Raw genomic sequence first — 26,417 nt, forward strand, 5'->3', positions numbered from 1 at the left:
GAAGTCTTGTCTAGACATAGTTTTATCTTATAAAGTAGCATAGGGGGTTAGTGTGTCTACTACAAAGCACATTGTATAACATGCAGATGACGGGTTTTTATTTTATGCAGATATGTAAGTGAATTACTGATTTTGACACAGAGATTCTTTTATTAGTTGCTGTTCATAAATTGAAATCATACTAATATAACACAGTGAGTTATGAACTGGCATCAAGGACCTGCATGCAAACTGCAAGGCATGGGTTTAGAGCTTTATTGTTTTTTTTATCAATCTGGAGTTAATTCAAGTCTACTAAAAATTAGTCTTTTGTTATTATAATAGTGCTAAAATGGTAGTAATAAAATCTTATTAGTGCAGAAAACCCCAGGCACTGTGTTACGTATTCAAAAACTGTCCTTAATTAAAACTTCCAGTTGTGGCCTGTCCTTTTTTTTCTCTTTTCAAATGTCCCTTTTCTGCCCTTCCATCTTCAGCATGCCTCGTCTCACTTCCGCACAACCTACTCTGACACATGCACGTTTGACTATTCTCTATTTCAGTAAATTTCTCACTACCAGGCTACTACTGGCTGTAGCGGGCACTGGGCATTTTCCCAGTAGACTAGAATGGTGGGGTCTGGTTTTGGACCGGTGGGCGCTGATTTGGGTACAGGGGTGCGGTTTAACATATTGGTCCTCTGTACCAAAAGCAGCAGCAGTGTTTCCCACCAGGATGACCCCACCCCCTCCCACACCCGGTCTGACTTAATTGCCTGGGCAGGTTTGCGTTCCCTGTCTGGCCCTGCCCACAACTCATACACAAGATCGCAATCTCTCCTTCTTCCGCTAAAAGTCACCTATGCAATTTAACAAGAACTAATCTCCTCTAGCTCCTGCATTAATCCCACCAACCATGTGTCCACCCACACTGATTATCACAACCAACCACTATTAGTTAAATCCACCATAAAAAACTGAAATGACTACATGGAACGGTTTTCTTTGAACACTCACGACTAACCAATAACACTGAACCAACCTTTACCCTGGGGTTCCGGAGCAGCGTGCTGCCCGGCGTAACACTTCGATGCCTCATCAGGGATAGTGAGCGATATATAAATGCAATTACAATTACATAGGCGTAAACGATGCATTAGCAATACTTGTTTTTCGAGTATTTTTGTTGTTGAGCAGAAACGTAAATCGAATTAGACACTGTCAGTAAAGGACTGCATGCCGCGGACCCTTTTATGCTGTGCTTCGCTCATCGAAGAGGTGCAGTAGACGCTCATAGAAAGAGTGGGAACAATTTGTAAAACCGCTCCGACAAGTTATTCATGCATAAACTGCTTTCTCGCTATGGCTCAGTAGAAAAATATTTTGCATTGTTTTACGAGTCGTTATTTTTTGCAAATATTTCACTTATGTCGCAAGCAAGCGCTGTCTTTTTTTCTGTGGGCTAGAACATCGGAGGGAATATCCCGAGTATTTTTTTGTTGTCGAGGGGCCTGGCCCAGGCAAGGGAATCCCTGCTGTCAGCATAATTAACCGGGCTCGTAACAGAGAATGCCACCCACGAGAATCTTGACAAAATTGGTTCGGTGCAGCGTTTTAGGGGAAAGTGTGAGCTTGGACGGACTTCTTGTCTGCAGCAAAGAATCCATAATATCGTCCGTCCATACAACTGTGAAACCGACTGCCTTCTAATTTGTGATTCACGAGTCCCGGCAGAAGTGCAATAAAAATATTTTTGAGGAACAAAGGGAATCAAATCACTCCTGGGTTTCCCCGTTCACCTAAATGCAGGAAGGGGCGGGGCCCGGCTCCTCATTCAAAGACTTAAGCAGCGCTGCAGCTGGTACTGTGAGAGAACGCGCGCGCTGAAGAGCCTCGGCATCTCCTCGGACCGGGCTTCGTACCTTCGAGAATGTTGGCTGAGGCAATTAAATTGCTCATGGTGCTAATCTTAGGCGCTGGTGACTGCCAGATAATCCCCAGAATAGAACAGTGCGGGCTCACTTGTTCTCAGGTAAGTCAATCTAAGTCAGTCTTTGCTCAGCATCTGTAACGCCCCAGCTGGTTTTAGTTCACACTTTCAGTTTTTAAAATCGTATATATGATGATTAGTTGTGACGGCTGTCTGTGTCATTGAGAAAGGTCACGCTTTGTAGGTGCATCCATTTGAATTCTTGGCATTTTCAAAGCGGCGCGCTATCTGGCTCATTTGCGAGTGTGACCTGCAGGCCAGGAGTTCAATTCCCGAGAGAGCCAACTGGGTCTTCTATTTTTCCAAAGTCGATAATAGAGTAGCTTTAAAATAGGTAATGTAGCACGTGTCCTTAAAATGCCCTTTACTGTACTTCCATACAGTAAGGAACCCTGCTCTACAACATTATATAAGAAAAGTTGTTGTGATATGGCAATATATAGCATGGTATGTAAAAGATTGTTGCTAGGAGTTCACCACAAAATATACACACTTTTCTGCTGTCTAGAATGATGAAACAACGTTATTTGTCATAGTGCCATTATTGCGTGTGTTTTTACGGTTATTGTATGCATGTATGTTTGTTTGTATTAAATGCTAAATATAGCAAGGCAAGTTTACATCCGAGGCTCGAGCACCATCCCACAGTAAGGTCGCAGGTCAACGTTGTATTGTTTCTGTACTGAAGCATGTGTATAGCACTTACTACCACTATTTGCGGCACTGGGGCGCATACTTGTGCTAATAGCACAGTGTCGAGTGTGGGGTTGGAAAGATATTGCCCTTGAATTTTATAAGTGTTTTCAAGTGGAGCATGATGACTAAAGAGGTGCGGCCAGTGGTGATGGAGCAAATGTTAGGGGGGTGCGAGGAGGGGAGGGGTGGGGGTGCTTGCTCTTAACGTCACCACACTAAAGGCACAGGGATATGCGTCAGGCTCTCTTTGAAAACACTTGCCTTGCTTGTTCATTGGTTATTCTCCAATTAAACACTTTCCAGTTCTACTGAACCCCTAGTTCCAGCTCTGCTGGGTGCGGATGCAGCACTTGGAGGTGTGATGGGTGAGAGAATGGGAGAGAAAATACACGTACTATGGCTTTATGGAAGCTCTGCAGGTCCCTTTATTATGTTTGTACGTTGTTTTAATGTACTCACCCCAGTGTCCTACGTTGACACTGAGGGGGGGGGGGGGAGGGGGAGGGGGGGGGGGTTGACGTGGGGGAGTTGTCCGCTCTCAGATCCTATGGATCTGGGGCAGGTTCTAGGTGTGGAAGAGTGAATCAAGTCAAGTAGTGAATTAGTATGTGATATCATGGGACGACATAGAGATTATTTCAGACTGAGACAGGGAGAAGCGTTTGAATGACTAAAGGGACATTATTAATTGTGTGGTTTGAAGTAGGAGGTAGGTAAACATTATTTACTAAGGTATTCAATTCAAAAGGTGCTTTATTCGGTTTGTAAAGAAATACAACCATATAGCAACATACACATAAAAGGAAATTTAACACAATACTAAATTAAGCTATCTCAAAAACAATCTTACACAGAAGCGCTCATAGTAGAAACATTTAACAGTATCAATAGTGCATAGTCATTAGGTCATTCAAGTTTGGCTAAGATTTTAACAATCCTGCGACCTATAATTATGTGCAAATATGCAATTTAAAGTGCTAAATATTGTCTCTATATTAGTATATGTGCAAATTGGCAATTCTAAAGTGCATATGCAATTAGCAGCACCTAGACTGTCTATTAATTAAAAACAATGATAAATGAAACAAAGTGCAAGTGATAAGCCAATCCTACGATAAATCTAATACAGTAGCAGCAATTAGTCCAACAAACATATGTGTGCAAAATACAAATACATAATTCAGCAGCATCAATTTAAAGTGCATAGTACATTTAGCAGCTGAAGAAATTCATATAATAATTGATTTTCTTGCAGAGATACATTTTAAAATATAAGTAGCCACATAAAAGCATACATCTGGGGACTCTAGGTTAAACACTAGTGTCATTGCTGTTTGTAGATGATGCGTATTGTATTTTAAAAAGATGGGTTTCAAATAATATTTCCTTAAAAAAGTATAAAAAGTACAAGTCAACATAAAGTGACATGTGCTCTGTTTTGATTTGCCATCACACGGGCATACACAAGTTCCAGGTTTTTTAGGCACAGGGAAAGCCACAAGGTGATGTACAATTCCTAGGCGGAGACGGGTTAAAACAAATCGATGGGAGGGAATACTAACTATTACAAAATAAGGTTGGAAGCCTACATTAATATTATATTGTTGGTAAAGATTGAATGTACTCTGTTTGGTATATTTTTCCATCCTAGTCTCTTCTGTAAATTTCATAAATGAAACCTTCAGCTCCCGCTTTGATAAAATAGGGTCCATTATTAGTTCATTATAAATGTCCAGTCCATAAATTGTTTTGTACCAATGATGTATATGCTTCAGCCAGGGGATGTTTGATCGGCGATCAAGTTTGATACAATCTGTTATTACGTCCTGCGTAAACTTGGTTTCCTCCTTTGCCCATATTGAGCGCCATAAGGATAGAGGATGAAGGGCAATTAGATCATTGATATAGTACATATCAAGTTCCTTATGTATTAGCTCCGTTGAAGCCGTGACTGGAACATTAATTAATCTTTTTAAAAACATATTCTCCCTCACCTGGATAGATTTGGCACACTGTACATCATACCCCCATACTCCAGCTCCATATATAGCTGAGGAAATGCATCTAGCATTAAAAAGGGTTAGCATTTCATGAATTCTGCGATCCCCTAGTTTAGCGGCAAATCTAAATATACAGTTTGTATTCCGGGCCATTTTGAAAAGGACACTGTTTTGTTCATTAATCCATTTCCCATTTCCCGAAAAGGTGATGCCTAAATAGCAGAAGCTATTAACAGGTTCTAGTTTCTCTCCTTCTAAAAAAAAGGGTTTGTGTTTTCTAGGTTTCTTACCACAAACCATGGTAACCGTTTTCCCTTTATTAATTTTCAAATTCCTACTCTTAATAAAAATATGGAATTGATCAATTAGTTGTTGCAGTCCATTATGTGTCCTAGAGAGGAGGACCGCGTCGTCCGCATATAAGAGGACTGGGACGGGGTTACCATTTATAGTTGGAGCATCTGCATTAATCAATTTCAGAAATGTATCCACATGGTTAATAAAAAGTGAAAATAGTAAAGGGGCAAGTACGCATCCTTGACGGATGCCTCGCTTAACTTCAAAAAAAGGGGTACACTCTCCATCTATTCCAAACCTTACTTTGCTTGATATATTACTAAGGTATTGATCTGTGAACAAATGCCTGGCCTCCACCTTGGGGGTGCCCAGGAGTGGACGCCTCACAGGGAAAGCCAAGATGGATTCCACAGCGGTATTCGTACAAGCGCCTTGAGACCCTTGCGGGTGAGTATTGCGCTATACAAGTATCAATTTACATCTCATCTGCCAAGAAGCGGGTATTGAGGTGTTGCATGTTAGAAGGTATTTCTAATTATGGATGGAGAGGAATATTTTGTTGATGGAATGGCTTATTCATGATATCCCATCTGTATGTCATAACAATTGCTAGACCTTGGTGTATGGACATATACTTCCATTCATGTGACAGGTCCTTTGTTGTCGTGGTCTGCTGGCTAGGACAGTCTCATAACTCTGGGCTGAACATTTACTGATGTGCGAGTTACTGTTCCAGGGTTTGTCCCAGTGTCAGCGGTTGACGTAGTTATCTCAAGAGCATCCAGATTTTCATCTCGCTTTTTATTTGTTCCAAACCACGTCAAATTTTAGCTGGCATGGATTTCCAGATCTTGGCTGCTGGGACCAAGAAAGCAGATTCTCCTATGGGTTTCCTTTTGAAAGATTGAATGACAATCCGAGCTAGCACAGAGGAGTCTTGCCTCAGCATACTGGATCAACTGTAGTATGCCTATGATGGAACAGGGTGCCTCAGTATAGGCTATTGACATAATTGAGCTTGGAGATCACAAGTGTGAGGACACCTTGCAGATTTTGTTGGTCACCAAATTATGGAAAGATGTATCACAGTGTTTTTGTTTTATAGGATGTGTATCTAATTACCCTCTTGACATGTGGTATTAGGTATAGCTCTGAGGACATCATCACTCCTAGGCTCCTTGGCGTGGATGGTTGGACATAAAGCTCCTTGGTCCCTAGAGCCATAGACTGGTGTTTGCACTGTTGTCCACAGGACATAACCTCTGTTTTTGTGGTCTTGAACATTTGTTGCTTACTGGTAAGCCAACCTCCTACGGCTCAGAGGTGGATGTCAAGCCTTGACTTCTAGAGGTCTTCTGGGCCATCCAAGCTCAGGATGATTTCTGTATCACCTGCATAGTTGTAACACATAAGGTTAACCAAACTGATTAGGTCTGGTAAGGCAGTTTGATAGATGTTGAATATAAGATGAGAGATGATGAATTCCTTAGGAACACCACAATATTGAGTGTGGGTGCAAATACGAAATGTATTAGAATACCGGGTTTTTCTCTGTCTGCATATGTGTATTTGGAATATTATTTTTTTAATTGTTATGATATAAGCTGAAAACAATAAAAGTACTATTAATTAAAAAAGAAAAGCTCCAGTGGGAAAGATCCTGACTCCAGTGTCTTGTTAAGTATTTGTATACTTCTGGCTACTTCTCCTGCACAGGTTGTCTAAAGAATATCCTTGGATAATTTTTCAGTGCTGGATCTGAAGGTGATCCTGGTGGTCTGCCTACATTGAGAATGTTACAGAATTTTTTTTGGGAGAGGCTGTAGTTGCTGAGGGATGGCAAATAGGTGGTGTCCATCTTTTCAGGGAATTCTGTCATGTTGGTAGTGTGTTGGGTGTCTTGCCTATAAGGTAGTTTCCTAGATTTTCAGTTGAAATCCATTCCAATTCAAGAACACAGGTTACTCATTCCTATTTATGTTATGTAGATTGCACGTCTGTTGGAAATTACCTTTTCCCAGTTCTAATTGGGTACTACTGAATCCAGTTTATGTCATATGGTTTTTAGCATCTACTAATCTGCTAAATAATTCCAACTAGAATTTCCACCAAGGAAGAAGCGTTTGGTACAGCTTATTAAAGTAAACGTACACAAACCAACACATTCAAAATTCATAGCGATGACAACCCCTCAGTTTCAGAGCCTCTCAACTATTTGATTCTATGGTTTTTAAGTGCTACAAAATGCACATGGGGGAAGCTGCAGAGGCACCCTCCTAATACAAGAGGGTGTGATAAGGTTAATTATTTCTGCAGAGTTGAAATAAAAAAGAGACGCAAATGTAAACTTTATGATGAAACTCCTTCACTATATTTTCTTATTTTCACTCTTTTTGAATAACTACATATTAAGTAACACATGCCAACACTTAACAAATTAGAACATCAACACAACTAGTCAAATATTTCTTGCACATCTTGTATGAAAATAAATAACTTAATCAAAAAGAAACTACTGATCGTATTATAACTGAGCAAAGCTCAACCATACATTAGAAAAAATTGACAACCCCCTCCCGGTACTCCTCTCGTCTCTGGTTAACAATTTTTAAACCAGAGACGAGAGGAGTACGCGGTGTGTGCACCTGAAGAGAGGGACCGGCAATACTGATTTATTCAGTTTTTGTGATCAACTTGTGATCAACCTACCGGGTTGTCAATTTTTGGACACTAATTTCACTGAGAAAAGACTGATCACGTATACGTGAAGGGATTTCTCTCTGACTTTTAGCCCCTTTCAGGCGCCCTTAAGGCGCCAGGGGTCCCCAAACCGGTCCTGGAGGGCCGGATCCATGCCAGATTTTTGGGATATCCTCATTGAGATACATGTAGTAATTTTAAAAATCTGGCATGGATCCAGCCCTCCAGGACCGGTTTGGAGACTCCTACGCTATAAGATCGTGATGGAACTAGAGCGTCATTGTTCCATTGCTCTCGTCCTGAGGAGGCCGTTAAGTTCACAGAGGCTGAAACGTGTCTGCGTCAACGATGTTTCCATGGAGGAGTCCTGTATTGAAGGACTGGGTTCTTTGGACCCAGCGGTGCCAGGGCACAACACCTGAAACCTTCGTGGGTAACCTGCTCCGGCGTACAAGTCACAGAGACACGGGACACTTCCTTCGGCGTCAAAGAGTCAAGGTTTATTTACTGCAGGGAACACAGAAGTCACAGGAAGTACATCGAGTGTAGTTCGGGGAGACTGCTTCAAATTGTATTTGTGGATCGCTCCTTTTATACAGTTTTTACCCATAGGATAACATGATACACAATAGTTTACAACCTGGTTCCCACAAGTCGCTCTCAGAGGGGTCGCTTAGATCACTTTGAAACACACAAGATCCGGAACATAAGTGCGGAAACATTTGGCGATTCCCAACTGTAAAAACCCATCTTCCCACCATTAGCAAATTCCAATCAGCAATAAAGTAGATCGAAATAGGAACGAAGACAGGTGCAGAGGAAGACGGAGACAGTAGGGAGATCGAAAAGGGTGTAAAAGGGGAGTGTCAAGAAGCACGAGATACAGGCATCAAAGGGACGTGCCTAATGAGATGCACGACTGAGACAATAAGCCCGTGCGGCAAGATGAGCCTCGAGCGGCGCCATCTGCCTTATAGTAGCAACCCCCTCGTCATAAAGACACTTTCAAAGGACATGTGTCTTCCGCCATATCTTGGGAGTCCCAGGGTCGCGAAGCGGACAGCGTCCGTTCGCTGACTACTTGAGGGCAAGAGACAAAATGGATGCCGTATCTAAGATGGAACCCGTGGGTACAGATGACAAACCCACATAACAAACGAACGGTTTAAGTTAGCACAGCGAAACTGCGCACACTTACAAAACTCGTCATTTGCGGTTCATAGATACTAGACTCGACCATATTCGTGCGAGTCAAAAAACACCACTTACAATCGTCACGGAACCTCAGACGCTCCTTTTGCCCTCATGTAGGCAAGCACTAGTCGGAATCATATTTGATATTCATCAGACCATCAAGATGTCGTTGTAGCATAGCTCTGTCCAACCGAGTCCCCTTGGTAACAGATGGTTGTCTCATACACGTTGTAGCACAGAGGCCACATAAGGCAGGACCACACTGCACACAAAGGCAACACGTGAACAGGAACACTACCACAACCCCGATGATCGTCAGAATCTTCCAACCCCAAGTCGACATCAGGCCCCAAAACCAACCGAGTAGCGTCCAATCCCCTACATCCACGTGTATGGATTCGGAGATCTTGTGCAACTTCGAGATGGCTTGATAGACAGTAGGAGCATTATCTGGAATGAAAATGCAACAGCTCGAATGGATCACTTTACATACCCCACCGCGATCTGCTAAGACAACATCTAAAACCATACGGTTTTGTAATGTCATAAGTCTCTCCGCCTGAAGTTCTGTGGTGATATTACCAAGGGCACTGGCAGTAATGTTAGCTGTCGATTCTACCACTCGAGTCAAATGTCTCAGGTTCCTACTATTAACCATAGGCCCCCAAAACGGGAGGAAACCCTTGAAAAAGTCTCCTGCCTCTTGACCGGCAGTATCCTCTTCGCTAATTACGCCTCGTACAACTCTAGTCTTATGATAATCGGCATCTACAGTAAACGTCGGAGGCAACAGATTTGCAACAAAACATGAGCCCATGAAGTCTGCGGGCAACCATGTGTATGCACGATCATGACAGATGAAGTACGTACCCTTGGCAGCCAGAAACACAGGGATCGGGGACATTGACAGAACGTAACTTTCAGTGCAAGCACTTACTCCAAGTGAGGCTTGCGAACCACGACCCACAAGACAAAGATTACCAGTGTGGGGTACGACCCATATTGGAGGCGAGCTTTTAAGCTGCTTTTCATTAGTGAACGTACTATATTCCCCTCTATCCGGTGCCCTATAGGCTTGTACCTCTGCCTTAGGGATGAGAAAAGCATCATAGATCTCATCTTCCAAATCCTGTATTATCATCGATACCACCCACTGCCACGAGGTAGGACCCGGTTTGGGGGAACGTTCTGGAGAGGGGTGGAAACCTAGTGCGCTTCGAAGCATTGTTTGGAATGCTCGAGCTGACCCTTGGGAACTATACGGTAACACCAGATATGGAATTCCCTTACCCGTAGTATGTGGCATCAACCCACACACCCAACAATTAGTAGTGTTAACCACTAACTGATGCTGATGGAGGAGCTGGATAAAGGAATTGTTGCGGAATTCTACACGTCTAGCCTGTTCGTGTTCTGGTAACATATGAAAGGAATGAGGAGAAGCAGTAGAAGTAATGTTAGGGTAAGGAGTAGGAGTAGGGGTAGGAAGTAAGAAGTAAGACATAGTGTAATACACCCCACCCGCCAAAAATGCAGAAGCAGTTAAAAGCAAAACAAACAACTGGGATACAAAACATTTCGTACGACTAAGTTTCTGCAGCTTGACTCTATATGCCTGAGCTCCTTCCAAATCGTTCAGCTTCGAAAATGCCATTTCCCTACGACCGTCCGCAACGTTTCTTGACGCACTTCGTTCTGTGCAGCAATAGTCAATCCCCAGGAGTTCCTAGGAACCGACGGTCTTTAACCTAGTGTCAAGACCTACTGTCCAGAAGGAAGTACGCGTGCGGCCCTACGGCCCTCAATACACAATATGTATTTTATTTAGCACAAAAAATCAGCTGTGGAAGGAAAAAGATACAAAAATCTTAATACACGTACAAACAATTTTCAATCATACGAAATGTTCAAAGTTGATCAGGGGAAACGAGGATATTGCAGTTATCAGTTTTTAGCAAAGCAAGAAAACAATTTTATTAGTCCTTAGTATGAGAACGCAAAGAATATCGATGTTTCCCGGGACGTGTCTGCACGTCGAACAAAGGATCTGTCGAAGAGACAGCGTCCTGCTGATCAGTTCGTTGGTCTGGTCTTGAGTCTCTTGCTGACAAATGTTCAACAGTGGCTTTCTGCTGCGCTGAGGGTTCTCCAACAAGCTGTGCGTCGCTAAAAGGTACAAACGCCGGCAATGTTTCTGTTTCTGTTGACGCAATGCCTTTCCTTACCCACGGGTCTGCCGACAAAGGAATAGGGACTCGCTTACAATGGGTAGCATGTACCCAATTTTTCCGCCCCTCAAGACGAACGGCAGTCCTCGTGGCCAGGAGCACCTGGTAAGGTCCGGTGAAGCGAGGGTCCAGATTGTTTTTTCGTAAAAAATTTCGGGTAACCACCCAATCTCCGGGCTGGAGCCGGTGGCCTGGACCCTCCGTCTGCGTCGGCAAGGCGTCGTAAACCTGTTGATGAATTAACCTCAGTTTAGCAGTCAAGTCATGTAAGTAATCAATCAACATCGGAAACTCAAGATCAGAGAATATTCCTGGCCTAGGAACCCCCCACACATTCGCAGGACGGCCGAACACTATTTCATAGGGACTGAGCCCTATTCGGGAGTGTACAGTCGCCCTAGTTGACAGTAATGCTAGAGGCAAAGCATCAGGCCACGAAAGTCCAGTCGTAGCTTGAATCTTCGCTAATTTTAGTTTAAGGGTGCCATTGTACCCTTCAACCAATCCAGCTGACTGGGGATGATTGGCGCTATGGAATTTCTGATTTATTCCAAGGCCCTTACACACACTCTTCATCACACTTCCAACAAACTCACTTCCGTTATCTGACCACACGACTCTAGGCATTCCATACCGAGGAAAGTATTCCTTCAGTAGGATTTTCGCAGTAGACAAAGCAGTATTGTTTTTGAGGGGATAGGCCTCGATCCATCGGGAGAATGCGCAAACCACGACCAAAACGTATTTCAGGTTATTGCATCGCTCCATATGGATGAAGTCCAATTGGATCACCTCAAAGGGATACAAAGGAGGAGCAAAACTGCCAGGGGGAGTTGGGGTTCCTTTGCCAGGATTGTACATTATACACACCATACAATTCTTCACCAAACGTTCAGCACACTTAGTAATTCCATCATTCTTCCACACATCAGCCAACAACTTGCAAATACCTTTCGCGCTAATATGTGCTAACCCATGTGCCATTTGCACAACGGCCAGTACATACGCATCAGGCAACATCCATCTTTTCTGATCTGACAAATCAATCCAGCAACCATTCACATCCAACCTTCCCGTACTTTCTTTCCACTTCATCTTTTCAGTGTCGGTGGCCTCATTCTGAATTGCTTTCACACTCTCTATAGTATTCTCACACATACTTGATTCTGTAGGCCACCTAACCGAATTCGTCACATACATTCGAGTGCTAAGGTTCCGGGCAGTCTCCTTAGCAATCTCATCTGCAAACGCATTACCACGACCAACATCATCCGTCACTTTACGATGCGCACTACATTTAACAATTGCAACTTGAGCAGGCAAAGTCAATGCATCCAAAAGATCGTTCACAAGCTGGCCATGCTGTATTTTCGTGCCATGTGACGTCAAGAAACCACGTTCTCGCCACAATCGTCCGAAACTATGCGCTACACCGAAAGCATACTGACTATCGGTGTACACATTCACACGTTTACCTTTTGCTAATACACATGCTCTAGTAAGAGCGATCAGCTCTGCAGCTTGGGCAGAATTCTGACTCAATCTCGCAGTCTCAACAACAGTATTCAATGTCACCACAGCATAAGCAGTAGTCACATCACCATTCGGCAATTTAAAACATGACCCATCCACATACAGGATGCCATCCGGGTCTTCCAATGGGGTGTTTTTAAGGTCCACACGACCTTTTGTTTCCTCCTCTGTCCGCAAGTAACAGTCATGTTCTGTTACTGCATCTGACTCTGCACTAATTGGTAACAAAGTTGCCGGATTTAGGACATTACAACGTTTTATCTGAATGTGGCTTGCCAAGAGCGTCAATTCGTACCCAGATAACCTCGCACTCGTCAAGTGCTGAGTTTTCGTACGGTTCAAAAGAGTATCGACTGCATGCGGAACCATCACCGTAAGCATATTATCCATGACCAATCCTGCTGATTGTCGGATGGAGACCGCAGCTGCCGCAGTTGCTCTCAAACAACTCGGCAATGCTCTAGCTACTGGGTCTAAGGTCGAGGAAAAATATGCACATGGACGTTGCTTACCACCAAAAGGTTGCGTTAAGACGCTTAAAGCACAACCTTCCCTCTCGTGAACATATAACGTGAACGGTTTACTGTAATCAGGGGTACCTAACACAGGAGCCGAACACAATGAATCACGTAATTCAGAAAAACTTTTCTGACATTCTTCCGTCCATGGTAAAGGAGTCGAAACATCCTTGCACGTAAGAGCCACCAATGGTTTCGCCAGCAATGAAAAATTAGGAATCCACTGCCTGCAGTACGATGTGATACCTAGAAAGGCACGCACATCTCTTTGGGTTTGTGGCACCGCCATGCGCGCAATCGCTGCAATTCTCTCAGGGGTCAATCTCCTTCCCTCCTTTGACAATAAGTGACCTAGGTAGGTTACTTCTTGACAACAATATTGGAGTTTAGAAGGTGACACCTTGTGGTTTAACTCACAGAGATGTTGCAGCAACGACACTGTAGCAATTTTGCAAATGTCCTGAGTATCAGCAGCCACCAATAAGTCGTCGACGTATTGGATTAAAGCCGCACCAACCGGCAACCTAAACGCATCTAGTTGACCCTTCAAAGCTTGACTGTAAATCGATGGACTTTCACAGTAGCCCTGAGGAGCGCGTTTGAACCGGAAGCTACGTCCACCAAGAGAGAAACCGAAAAGGTCCCTGCTCTCTTCGGCAATCGGGATGCTGAAAAACGCATTTTTCAAATCAATCACCGAAAACCATGAAGCTGTAGCTGGAATCAGAGTCAGTAGCGCCGTAATGTCAGGCACAACAGGGAATTGAGGAACCACAATTTTATTTACCTCCCGTAAATCGATAACAAAACGATAAACAGGCGGTTTGGTAGGATCAGTACGTTTAAGAATGGGCAGTACAGGACTATTGCACACGTTTCCCCGAGTTTCTTCAATGACATCTTTCTCGATCAAATCATAGATGATCGCTAACAAAGCTCGTTCACCATCAAGGGAGATACGATATTGGGGAATACGTGGCAATCGCACATTCGATTTCAACTGAACAACATAAGGGGAGATATCAAGTAGGCCCACGTCATTTGGACCCGTCGCCCACAAAGATGCAGGAAGAGAACTCAATTCCGGTGGAAGCTTATCGAGGGACAAGTACATGGGAGAGACTACCCTCTCTCCTAACGTAAGCTTTACACCCGCAGGAGAACAATACAAAGTCGCATACAAGCGTTTAAGCAAATCCAAACCCAAAAGATTTTCGCCACAACCAGTAGACAAAATCAATGGAGCTTCGAGCTCACGTGGCCCAATTTTAAGGGGCAAAGGGCGCGAAACTGGATTGCTAACGGGGGCGCCAGAGAATCCAACGGAAACATTTGTTAAGCCAGACAAAGGTGCGCCAGGGAGTTTCGAATGCATGATAGAACTTTTCGCTGCACCAGTGTCCAACAGAAAAGGCTCAACGACGCCCGATGTAGCAACTGCGACGTAAGGCCCTCTCTGATCAACCGGAACTGATACCACTCCCTCTCCTTGTCTTTGGCTGTCCTAGTAATTACTATCGTCAGGTCCCTGATCGACGTAATAATCGTCTACATTGTACTGCGCAGATCGTCCTTGCGATGATCCACGTTGATCGAAACAGTTATTAGAATTTGATGAATGGTCAGAGCGATCATTCTGAGCACCACGACCTCTACCACGTGATGCGTGCTGTGCACCACCACGACCTCCTCTAGACGAATTACCACCACTACGGTCATTTAAAGCAGGACAATTGAATTTAATGTGTCCCTCCTGTCTACAATAAGCACATTGATTGTACCCTAATGAAGATCTCTGAAAAGATGAATCATTACGCGGCTGCGATTGATTCGATTGCGACTGCGATCTATTCTGCTGAGGCGCATTCTGATTAGAACGCGGCGGATATGCTTGTTGTAACAACACTTTAGTTTTCAGCTCTTTCGTCTTTTTATCGGCACGGTCATTTTCCTCTTTTTCTCTATTTTCGTAATATTGTGCCGTAGCCAATATCTGAGCTGAGGTAGAAACGGCCCATGAACTTTCTGAATTTTTCAATTTATGGCTCAAGTCGGGCAATAAGTTCGATACGAATTTATCCACAAACAACCTCTGTCCACCCTCAGTACCCATATCCTGCCCACTATGATCGACGAATGTTTCCTCGAACCTCGTAAAGAAGTCTGAAACACTCTCATCTTTCTTCTGCTTACAGGCTGACAACTTGTCCCAATTTACCCTCATAGCTGGCATAAGCGTTTTCATTAATGTAATGATTCGCTGGGGAAGAAGTTCAATCAACTGATCGGGTTTAGTAGCAGCCACTTGTCCAGCGTCTGCCGCTGTAATGGCAGCCCAATCACCACCTAATTCATTTGCGTGATCTTGGTGACGAATCTTGGCCCATACCGGTTGCGGTACGACATTGCCAAACAACATGTCGATATCGGCCAGATTCATTATCGTAGCGTCTACGAGCTGCGATAATTCCTTATAATACCCAGCAGGATTCTTGCGAGGATCGGGCAAAGTTTGTTTCACCTGAAGCACTTCCGATCGTTTCCAAGGGAGGTGTATCCACACTCTCTGGAAATGTGCTGGTATTGGAGCATTAGCATTAGTATTATCAGCGGGTACCCAAACTGGCGGAACTTCACGCATAGGATATTGGCCAGACCCATCTCGTTGTTCAATGTCCTCAACGAACAATGCATGAGGAATAGGAGCGGGACGAAGAGATAGCAACCGCTCAATAGCACGTCGGACATTAGTGTCGACTATCAGTCCAGTTGCGAACTGAAGCCGGAGTTCAGACAGGGCGGTCAGCACCTCGTCAGGCGCATTGGCCGCTATCTGATCATGTAAGAACTTGCACATTTCATCAAACACATATCTCTGAGTAGGTATGTTGAATTGATCAAACGTTTCGAGGACAACACGAGGTGGATTTCTAACAGGGTTTATCATCCAACCCATCGCCATATTGTATAGCGCAACACGTTCTCTATTACCAGGAAGCTGGCTACGTCTCTGTGGACCATCAGAACCTGCAGACCCAAAAACAGGTCCGAGCGACTGAAAGAAGTTTGTCGCAAGGGGAGAATCACGATTACGAGTAGAGGGAGAAGAGTAAGACACAGGACTAACAAGAGAAGGAGTAGAGACGTTAGCAGCAACAGGGGTTAACAACACAGGAGCAGTAGCGTGAGCAGTAGCGGGAACAGGAGTATGTGGGAGCGGAGGAGCAGTAGGAATAGAAATAGGCAAAAGAGCAGGAACAGTCGGAAGAGCAGGTGCAGGTTGAGGAACTGGTGGAGGAATTACAGGTGGAAGAACAGGTACGGCAGGGACCACAGGAGCTGCGGTACCCTGTACGTACGGAGGTGGCGACTTCATAAGATAGGACATTAAAGAATCCTCAACTGCCTCTTCCTTCTTATCCGACTCCGTAGGCAAAACAGGATAGCATTTGTCTATGGACATACGCTGTAATCTCTCAAACACTTCCTTATCCTTATCCTCCTTATCACGCTGAAACTGCTCAGCTTTCTTCACTATAGTAGCAACAGTATCTCGCTGACTACGTTTATTTTGTCTGATCTCTTTCTGTCGGGCTTCTTTGCGCCAGAACCGAAAGGCATCAAACATGGCCGGCCTTGATTTACGTTCGAACAACTTTATTTCCAAATTATCTAAGATCGACGCTTCGAAGCTACCGTGAGGTGGCCAACGAAGATCGCCGTCTTTCTTTGTATATTTGATCCAATAATCGTTAAAAGCAATCGGGCCTAGCCCATGTTTGCTATATAAGTCATATGTAGGAGTTCCAACCGGAGGTATCGGACACGAGTCCTCCAGCAGGGAATCCGCACCACAAGGTCTAAAGCAACTGAACAAAGTACTGCGACCAGGCATCTTGCACACTAGCCGAGTTTCACAAACTTCAAGGGTTACGGGATTTCGGGATTTACCAAGTCCCAGCAAAGAACTAAACCCTCGGTCTTTGGCGGCTGCAGTCGTCAAACAAATACAACAACAACAAAGTACGCTAGCAAAGTGTCACCGACAAAAACACTCACACAGCGTGTACAACAAAGACACCCGCTAAAGTGTCTACAACAAAAACACTCGCTAAAGTGTTTACAACAAAGACACTCGCTAAAGTGTCTACAACCAAGAACTCTGGGAGCGACCCACAAATACTTAACTCAAAGATCAATGGCGTCCTCAGGAAGGCCCGTCAATCGTCTCGCTATACCAAGGTCTACGCCAGGCGCCAAAACAGGTCTACAGTCAGGGCAGCAGTCCGTCGCAGCCGTTAGGAGGCGGGAATCTTCGCGGGAAAAGTCTTCGGGCCACTTATTTCGACAACTGGATCGATGAAGCGGGGTGCACCTTCCCTCGGAGATTTCACACGAAGTTCCTCACGATCGTCGGGCTTGGACCGGTACCACTGATGCAGCCCCACGTTGGGCGCCAACTGAAGGACTGGGTTCTTTGGACCCAGCGGTGCCAGGGCACAACACCTGAAACCTTCGTGGGTAACCTGCTCCGGCGTACAAGTCACAGAGACACGGGACACTTCCTTCGGCGTCAAAGAGTCAAGGTTTATTTACTGCAGGGAACACAGAAGTCACAGGAAGTACATCGAGTGTAGTTCGGGGAGACTGCTTCAAATTGTATTTGTGGATCGCTCCTTTTATACAGTTTTTACCCATAGGATAACATGATACACAATAGTTTACAACCTGGTTCCCACAAGTCGCTCTCAGAGGGGTCGCTTAGATCACTTTGAAACACACAAGATCCGGAACATAAGTGCGGAAACATTTGGCGATTCCCAACTGTAAAAACCCATCTTCCCACCATTAGCAAATTCCAATCAGCAATAAAGTAGATCGAAATAGGAACGAAGACAGGTGCAGAGGAAGACGGAGACAGTAGGGAGATCGAAAAGGGTGTAAAAGGGGAGTGTCAAGAAGCACGAGATACAGGCATCAAAGGGACGTGCCTAATGAGATGCACGACTGAGACAATAAGCCCGTGCGGCAAGATGAGCCTCGAGCGGCGCCATCTGCCTTATAGTAGCAACCCCCTCGTCATAAAGACACTTTCAAAGGACATGTGTCTTCCGCCATATCTTGGGAGTCCCAGGGTCGCGAAGCGGACAGCGTCCGTTCGCTGACTACTTGAGGGCAAGAGACAAAATGGATGCCGTATCTAAGATGGAACCCGTGGGTACAGATGACAAACCCACATAACAAACGAACGGTTTAAGTTAGCACAGCGAAACTGCGCACACTTACAAAACTCGTCATTTGCGGTTCATAGATACTAGACTCGACCATATTCGTGCGAGTCAAAAAACACCACTTACAATCGTCACGGAACCTCAGTATATAATTTAAAAAGATTTTTGCATAATAATATATTGTGTGACCTTAGAGAGCTGAAATAGAGTAGTGGTGCCTCTGCACACAAACCTTTGGGCTACCTTCAGTGGACTACCCTGAATAAATAGGCAGACACTAAACAGATCTTAGAGTATTAGCAACATATTATTGTGTTCATTCATGTCTTGATGTATGTAGCATTGTTTGTATATTGTGTATAATTGTTCATTTCCTGCAGTTGAAGATTGGTTCCATTATGTGTGTGTACCCCATTTCAACTTTGGTAATTTAGATTTGTAGGATCGATTGATCTACTGGTGAGGGTAATTGAATGTTCCCTACACTGCATATCTGTTCCTCCGTATCATTGTGCTTTTTTATGATCCAGTTGGGTTATAAAGCATAACTGGCAACTCCTTGCCCTCTAATGTAAGGTTAACAACCTAAATGTACATTATGTGAAAGACATGAGCTCATGTAGCTGTAGCTTTACACACAAGACTTCACAAACCCATTGAAGTCACTACAAATATGTAGTATTACCGAATGGATACATTATTGGAAAAGTTGACATCACATTTCAGTGTTATTGGCACATTTGCTAAACTGTGAGGAGTGCATTGTTTCTTATAGTTTAGCCCTTCCAGAAGCGGTGAACAATTTTAATAACACTGCATAATTTGAGGCATAGGTAGATACATCAGACAGCTGATTACGCATATCATGAGGTGGATGTGGGATTAAAGGCAGATCAAAAAGGCACATTTATTAGGTTAAAACCTACCGGCAGTGCAGCTGTCTAGTTGTAAATACATATTGAGGACATGTCGAAAGTTTCCTTAGGAATGGGTTCTGCCGATTGATTACAGTTGGTTTTGTGTTTGTCACTCACAATTGAAGCACTCTGTGAGAGTGCATGTGCATCCAACTGCCTTCCTCATGTGCTTCTCTGCCCACCTCAAGTGCACGCATTGCTTTCTTTCAGGTGCTCTGCTCTCACCCCTTCATTTATTTATTTATGCATTTTTATACGGCGCATACTTTACCCAGAGGTGTATGATCACTTTATAATATAGCTAAGTAACACAAGGAAAGAGAGTGACATGGTAGTAGGCATCACTACTTATACGTTCAACAGTTACTCTTGATGAGAGTTACAGATTAATGGGTTACAAATTCACTGAAAATTACATATAAAAAAGGTGGAGCAATTAGGGTTACACAAATATACATATTTACAAAATTGAGACAGAGGCTCTTGTGAGTGTCATGAACAATCAGAGACATGACCTGCCTGGTTGGAGGGGGCGTGTGCCTGGTGGGAAACTTGGCGAAGAGAGTTATTGATCAAAGTGTCTTTGGAAGAGAAGAGTTTTAAGATCTGTTTTGAAAATCTGGTAAGAGGCGGTGGCGCGAAGATTTGGTGAAAGCGAGTTCCAAAATCTAGTTGCGTGACCTAAGAAGGATTGAACCATAAATCTTTCCCTTTTCAAAGTTGGCGGTTCGAGCATTAGATTTTCAGTATTGCGTGAAGATCTGGAGTCACATGATATTTTGTGTGTTTTGGCCAGGGAGCGAGGGGTGGAAGTGTGTATGACTTTATGGGTGATGCAAGCAGTCTTATATATTGACCTAGCTTGAAAGAGAAGCCAGTGAAGAGAAATCAATATGGGTGTAATATGGCTGTTTCTTTTGGCCCCATAGAAGAAAGACGCTGCTGAATGGAGGATGGCTTTTAGAGGAGATAGCTGGGTTTTGAGGTGGCCTGCAATGAGAGAACTACACTAGCCAAGTCTGGAGACTACCAAAGATTGACCGGAGTTTTCAGGTCTTGCTCAGGATTGGAATGCCGAATCTCCCAGAGAAGGTGCAGTTGGAAGCATGCATTCATGGCAATTGTGTTGATTTGGGAATGGAGGATGAGTTTTTTGTCAGAATGACACTTAGGGATTTGGCACTGTCAACAATGGAAGGTTTGTTAAGAAGTTCAGCTATCCTTCCATGATTGAACAGGCGGTGGAGAGTTAGGGGTTGAGAAAAGATGGAATTCCAATCCAATCCAATCCAAAAATTCTTTATTTCGGCCATATAGACCATAAAAGATGCTGTGCAACATTACATACATTTAAGATACATTTTTTAAAAATACATGTATAAAATTCTCAGTGATCCACGAGGAAAGGAGCTATGAGAGTAGAATGGTTCAGGGGGCTTTTTTCATTCTGATCAGCCATACTGCCATTAGAAATTTGGATATAGCGAACACAATGTGACCTGAAGTGCTGGTTTTCATGATTCTGAATGCCTGTGTATACTTTCTAAACCCCAGGTTTCTACAAAGCGGCGCTATCCAATATTTTCTAGGCCTTTGATAGGCGGGGCACACAAACAAGATGGGGAGGTCATCTTCCTCATGGATGTTACAACAAGGGCATATTTTGTCACCCCCATTGGTCCACTTGTAGGTAAATGTTTTAGTGGGGAGTGTGCCTAGCCTCCATTGCACAAACAGTTTCCTCGCCAGGATAGGAAAAATAAAATCCATAAAAGGTTCAAAAACATAAGAATTTTTGGATTCCAGGAATCGGGCTGTAAGGGTACCGCTGTTTTGAGCGTCCATCATATGTGCAAGGGACCTGTCTTTGTAGATTTGGGTCAAAGCTTTACGTGAAATCCTTTGACAACCTCGCGCAGGATCCTCCCAAAGCTCACGGAGATTCATGGCAAGCAGTTCATTTTTCACAAAGGTGAGCCAGGGGATTTTGCCACTGCAGTTCAAGCTCATGACGTGGGTAAGATCCTCCCTATAGTGGTGAAGTTCATTTGTGGACCAGAGCCTGTGCCAGAACTTCACTGGCTTTGACACAAGCTCCTCTGCAATAGGGGGAAGACCCATGTCCATTCTCAATGGCAGGAGTGGCGTGGCTCGTGGAAGAACTAGTAGGCGCCTTAGAAAACTGTTTTCCACTAACGGTAGGTCTTTACCTGCTTTGTGCCCCCAAAGCTCACTACCATACATAGCCGCTGCCTTGGCCTGAGTCCTGTAAGTTTCAAGGGCCGGACTTATGGGCTTGAAGGTGGAGGTGTTAGCCACCTTCAAGATTGCGCCCGACAGCTGGGACAATTTGACCCTTGATCTAGCTATCTGCCGGTCTCATGATAAATTTTCCTGCAATGTTACCCCCAAATATATGAAAGTAGACACCCTCTCAAGGCTGACAGTACCCAGGGTGGGATTGGGCCTGGTTTTGTTAGGTGGATTAAAGATCATGAACTTGGTCTTCTCTGTGTTCACCTCCAAGCCATGTTGACGACAGAAGAGACCAAATCCATCCAGGATCCTCTGGATCCCCATGGGGGATTTGGAAAGCAGGAGGGTATCATCGGCAAACATGATTGCCGGAACCCTCCTGCCTGCCAAATATGGGGTGTCGTTGTCCTTAACGTTATCCAGATACGAAATGACATTATTAATGAAGAGACAAAACAGGGTCGGTGCCAGGACACAACCCTGCCTCACCCCTCGACGAACAGGGAACCTGGACGAAAGGTTGCCATCCCTCCCACACCTGACCTGGGCATAGTTGTTCTCGTGTAGCCTGGTTATGATGTTAAGTAACTGGGGGGGTACTCCTAGCTTTTCCAACACCTCCCAAAGTTTCCTGCGCGGGACTAGGTCAAAGGCTGACCTCAGATCCACGAAGACCATGTACAGTCTACCCCCCTCTAGCCTCACCGTCTTCCAGTAAAGGAGGACGAGGCGGAAGATCTGATCCATGGTCGACATGTTTTTTCTAAAGCCAGCCTGCAGGGGACTCATGATATCATTATCCTCTACCCAGTCTAGAAGATGGTTCAGGATAAGACGCGCAAAGAGCTTTTGGGGTACATCTATAAGGCTAATCGGCCTGTAATTGGCCGGGAGCAGAGGAGACCCTTTCTTGTGAATCGGCACAATTTCAGCCCCTAGCCAGGAACAGGGGTCCGCCATACCTCCTAATATAGCATTGAAAAGAATTAGAAGGTAGGGACCCCAGATGTCAGGGTGGTGTCTGAAAAGATCCCCGGGTAGCTTGTCCAACCCCGGTGCCTCTCCCATCGCTAGGCGCTCCAGTGCATTCTCCACCTCACCTAGGGAAAATTCTAGGACCGTATCCGGGGTGCAGGGGGACTCCACCGCCGTGCCTTCGGGCCATAAAGTGGTTTCTTGATAAAGTGCTCCGAAGTGAGCCTCCCAGACAGAGGGGGCGATGTTCGGTTCTACTGCGGTTTTAAGTTCCCCCGTCCCGTTATTTACCAGGGCCCAGAATTTCCTAGAGTCTTTAGTTTTTAGGGCTTCAGACAGCTCGTGCCAGTGGTTCCAATCCCACTCTACCCTTGCATTGGCCAGTGCTAGTTTGTACTCCCTCCTGAGGACTGCCACCCTCGCCTTGTCACCGCCCTCCTTAATGGCGGAGATTAGCTCAGATTTAATTTTCCTACAGGAAGCGGTGTACCAAGTGGGGGTCCGAGTCTTTTTCCTTCGTGGTTTCACCACCGGATTAAAGACCTCTGCAAGGTCCCTCACTAGTTCCTGATGAATGCTAGCTAATCTCTCATTAAAATCAAGGGGTCTCGGTAGATTTATGAGAGTGTCCACCTCCTTGAACCTGGGGAGTGCTAAGCCATATAAGTTGTTTATAGCATCTTCTTTGTCAATCAGCTTCCCCCATTTAACCCGGCGCCTGTTTGAGGTGAGGAGCATGTCCCCCTGAACATCACCGGAGGCAGTGGATGGCGACCCTATTACGGGGACTGGATGCTGGATCTCCAATAAAAGAGAGTTGTGGTCACTATCTGTCCTCGGAAGCACCCTGAAATCGCGAACTTTAGGCCACATAGTGATATCTATTAATATATACTGTCCAACCTTGACTCACGGTCCTTTCTATTAAATGTGCACAATGAGGGAGTGTCGGATGGTGTGCGCCCGTTGCACGCCCTCAGTGCAAAGTTCAGGGTGAGGGACATAAGTTGTACTGCCAGCGGGGACCAAGCTTTGGGGTGAGGAGAGGACGAAGGTGGGACTCCCCAATAGTCATCCTCAGCAGTGAGAACACCCTCCTTAAGACCTTCTAAGGGTTCGTAGTGGCAGTTAAAGTCCCCTCCTATCACCAATTTGAGGTCACCTGGCAATTGGCCTAGGAAGGAAGACAATTCATCTAGGGTGGGGGATTCATTGGCCGCAGCAACTGGTCGCGAGTAAACATTAACAATGGCCCATGTTATTCTGCCAGGCCATCTAAGCAGCACACATTGGATGTCCTGTGAGAGTGTGACCATCTTTTCCGCCTGACACCCAATGCGACTTGCAACCCAGATTGCTAAGCCTCCCGAGGGTCTTCCCCTCCCGTTCCACTTTGCTGGAATTTCAAAAATGTCAAACCCCCTTCTAGTCTGTGGTTCCCTTGCCCATGTCTCCTGGAAAAGGAGAATGTCGCTTCCATTTACCAGGAGATCCCAGTCCGGTGTACCTGCCTTGTTAGTGATGCCTGCCACATTCCAGGAGAGGATTCTCAACCCTGGACCTTGTGGTTGCAACCCTGGCCCACAGGAGAGGGACGGTATAGTGACTGTAGGGGGGTCAGGATCACACTGGCCAATTGTACTAGGCAGAGTGGTGAGCGATATAGCCATCTCCACTGATTGCGTATTGGGGGCGATCAGTGTATTTGATGATACCTCTGCTTGACCCGGGATACTTCCAAAGGAGGTCATTCCCTCATTTGCAAGGACCTGGACCCTTTTGTCAGTTACGGGCACAGATGTAACTTCCCCCCTGTTTGGGACCCCATGGGCAGATTTTTCTGGGGACTGTTGTGTATCTCTCGTTTGTGGTCAATCTACTTGGTCAAGGCAAGAGAATCTATTCTGGTGGATAAAATTACCATGAGCGGAAGGTACATTATGCTTGGGCCTGTATCGTGAACCATCTACTGCAAAGCCCACTCTAGTCCAACTCTGTTCCCTACCCACAACTGGATTACAAACATTTGGATAGAAGTGTGAGAGGGACACTAGTTCAATGTTGGACTTGTCAGGCCTTACTAACCAGTTGCAAATATATGGGGCGACCAGTGGGCTTTTGAAGCTGACTATGATACAGTCCCCCGCCCTATTCTTAGGGGTAAATCCAATCCATGGAATCCTTCTGACCATCAAGACATCTCCTTTTAGGTTCGGGGGGAGGAACCTGTTGATGTTAAGCCAACTAATTACCTTGTTGCGGAGCGAGTCCTGCGGCTCTCTTGTATCACCAGTGAGCTCAGGGACTCCCACCATAATCGCCGTATATGCCACTGCCTCGGGGGGCAGATTGACCGCCCTGCGCCTAGCGTTAGGGCTCATGGGGCGGCCAATGTGTCCGTTAGCAGAGCTCCCCTCACCCGTTTGTTGGGGGGGGTGTGGGTTGCTTCGATCTTCTTGGGGCGGGGACAGGGGGCCTAGACGTTTGGGATGACGAAGAGGGCAATTGGGGAGCAGGACTACCAGTATTGCTATGTTGTACCCCTGCCTGGACTAGTGCCACATTTGGGGCCTGGGTGCTTGTTACAGCGGTAGGAGGTGTATTCCCCACTGAATCCCGAGGGACCGTATGTTCATTTGGACCCACCCCTGAACCAGGACTATTTCTTTTATGAGCAATTTCTAAAGCTATGAGTCTAGCTTCTATGGAGTCCAGTTTTGCAGACAAGGGATTCAATAAGTTCTTAAGAATGTCCGTGAATGAGCTGATGAGCAAGTCTGTGGTGTTAGGAGGGGTCCTGCCGAAGATAAATGGCCCTGAGCACACTGGTACAGCTGTAGCTGGTGGAAGGCCAGAGTGATCAGACCCAGTTCCCGGCGAAATGACCTCAGGAGAGGCCGAAGTGTCCGTACTGGCATCCAGATTTGGCTTGGTTGTATCCACTTTGGCCCTTTTTGCCCCTCTTAACTTACTTGACCTTTTTCTTTTCGGTGGATAGTCCCCTCTACTGTTTGTGGGTTCTGTTAGGACTACAGCCTGACCCACATCCTGTGACTTAGTTGTTTCCGCACAGTCCACATTGGAAGAGGGTTCTACAACCCCAGAGAGGCGTAACGACTCTCCATCCCTCTGGAGATTTGACGGGGTCCTGAGTTGCTGTAGGACAGATTCAATAGTCTGGTCAATGCTATCCATGAGTGACAGGTGGGTGGCGTCAAGAAGTAATGGGGGGCTAGCATTAATTGAGGAATCCGGGGAGTCCACTGACACATTTTCTATGCCCACCTCAGGGTGAGTGTCTAGCACTAATTGGCCTTTGTTGGCCACAGCACTAGCCTTGGGGAATTTTTTTTCCAAGGTGCTAGAACACTGTTGGACAGCCTTACTCCTAGATACTCTGGCAGCCATGATAGATGGGACACACTGGGCCCCAAACTTGAGAGGGAAAGGTCGTGGCAAGGAATCGTCGTCAGAGGGGAGGCCCGGTCCGGTCTCTTCCGGCCTCTAACGGCCTAAAACGGCCCGGTCTTTGCCCGGTCTTAGCCCCGGGCTACGTCCCGCGTGCGTCCCGCGGTGCGGGAGGCGTGGAATGATTTTATGCTCCCAAGGGATGGTCGTTTGCCGAGGGGGCGGGGTGGGAAGAGGACCAGGTGCGGCCTGTCAGGTGTTGCTTGGCCCCCTGGTCCTCGCAGTCCCGCGTCTAACCCGGTGGTTTCTTTGGCGCTGGTCCCCGTCTGGCAGCAAGTAATCCCTGCTCTCACTCCGAGGTAGGGAAAGGGCGAACAGCAGACAATCTTCGTCCCAAGCCTCAAGCGGCACCCGCAAGACCGGGTCCGCGAGGCACTTTCAATGCCGAGGGGGCGGGGCGGGAAGAGGACCAGGTGCGGCCTGTCAGGTGTTGCTT

General features: G+C 45.6%; 1 protein-coding gene across 1 annotated transcript in view; it reads left to right on the forward strand.

The window, feature by feature from the left end:
- Positions 1-1,835: 1,835 nt before the first annotated feature.
- Positions 1,836-26,417, forward strand: part of IL17REL (interleukin 17 receptor E like) — a 687,219-nt gene continuing 662,637 nt past the window's right edge. The window contains exon 1 of the mRNA XM_086967317.1: positions 1,836-2,010. Coding sequence (XP_086823443.1) covers positions 1,909-2,010 — 102 coding nt within the window. The 5' untranslated portion in view covers positions 1,836-1,908. The remainder of the gene's footprint in view (positions 2,011-26,417) is intronic.

This window comes from Lissotriton vulgaris, chromosome 1_1 (assembly GCF_964263255.1).
Source record: "Lissotriton vulgaris chromosome 1_1, aLisVul1.2, whole genome shotgun sequence".
NCBI lineage: Eukaryota > Metazoa > Chordata > Amphibia > Caudata > Salamandridae > Lissotriton > Lissotriton vulgaris.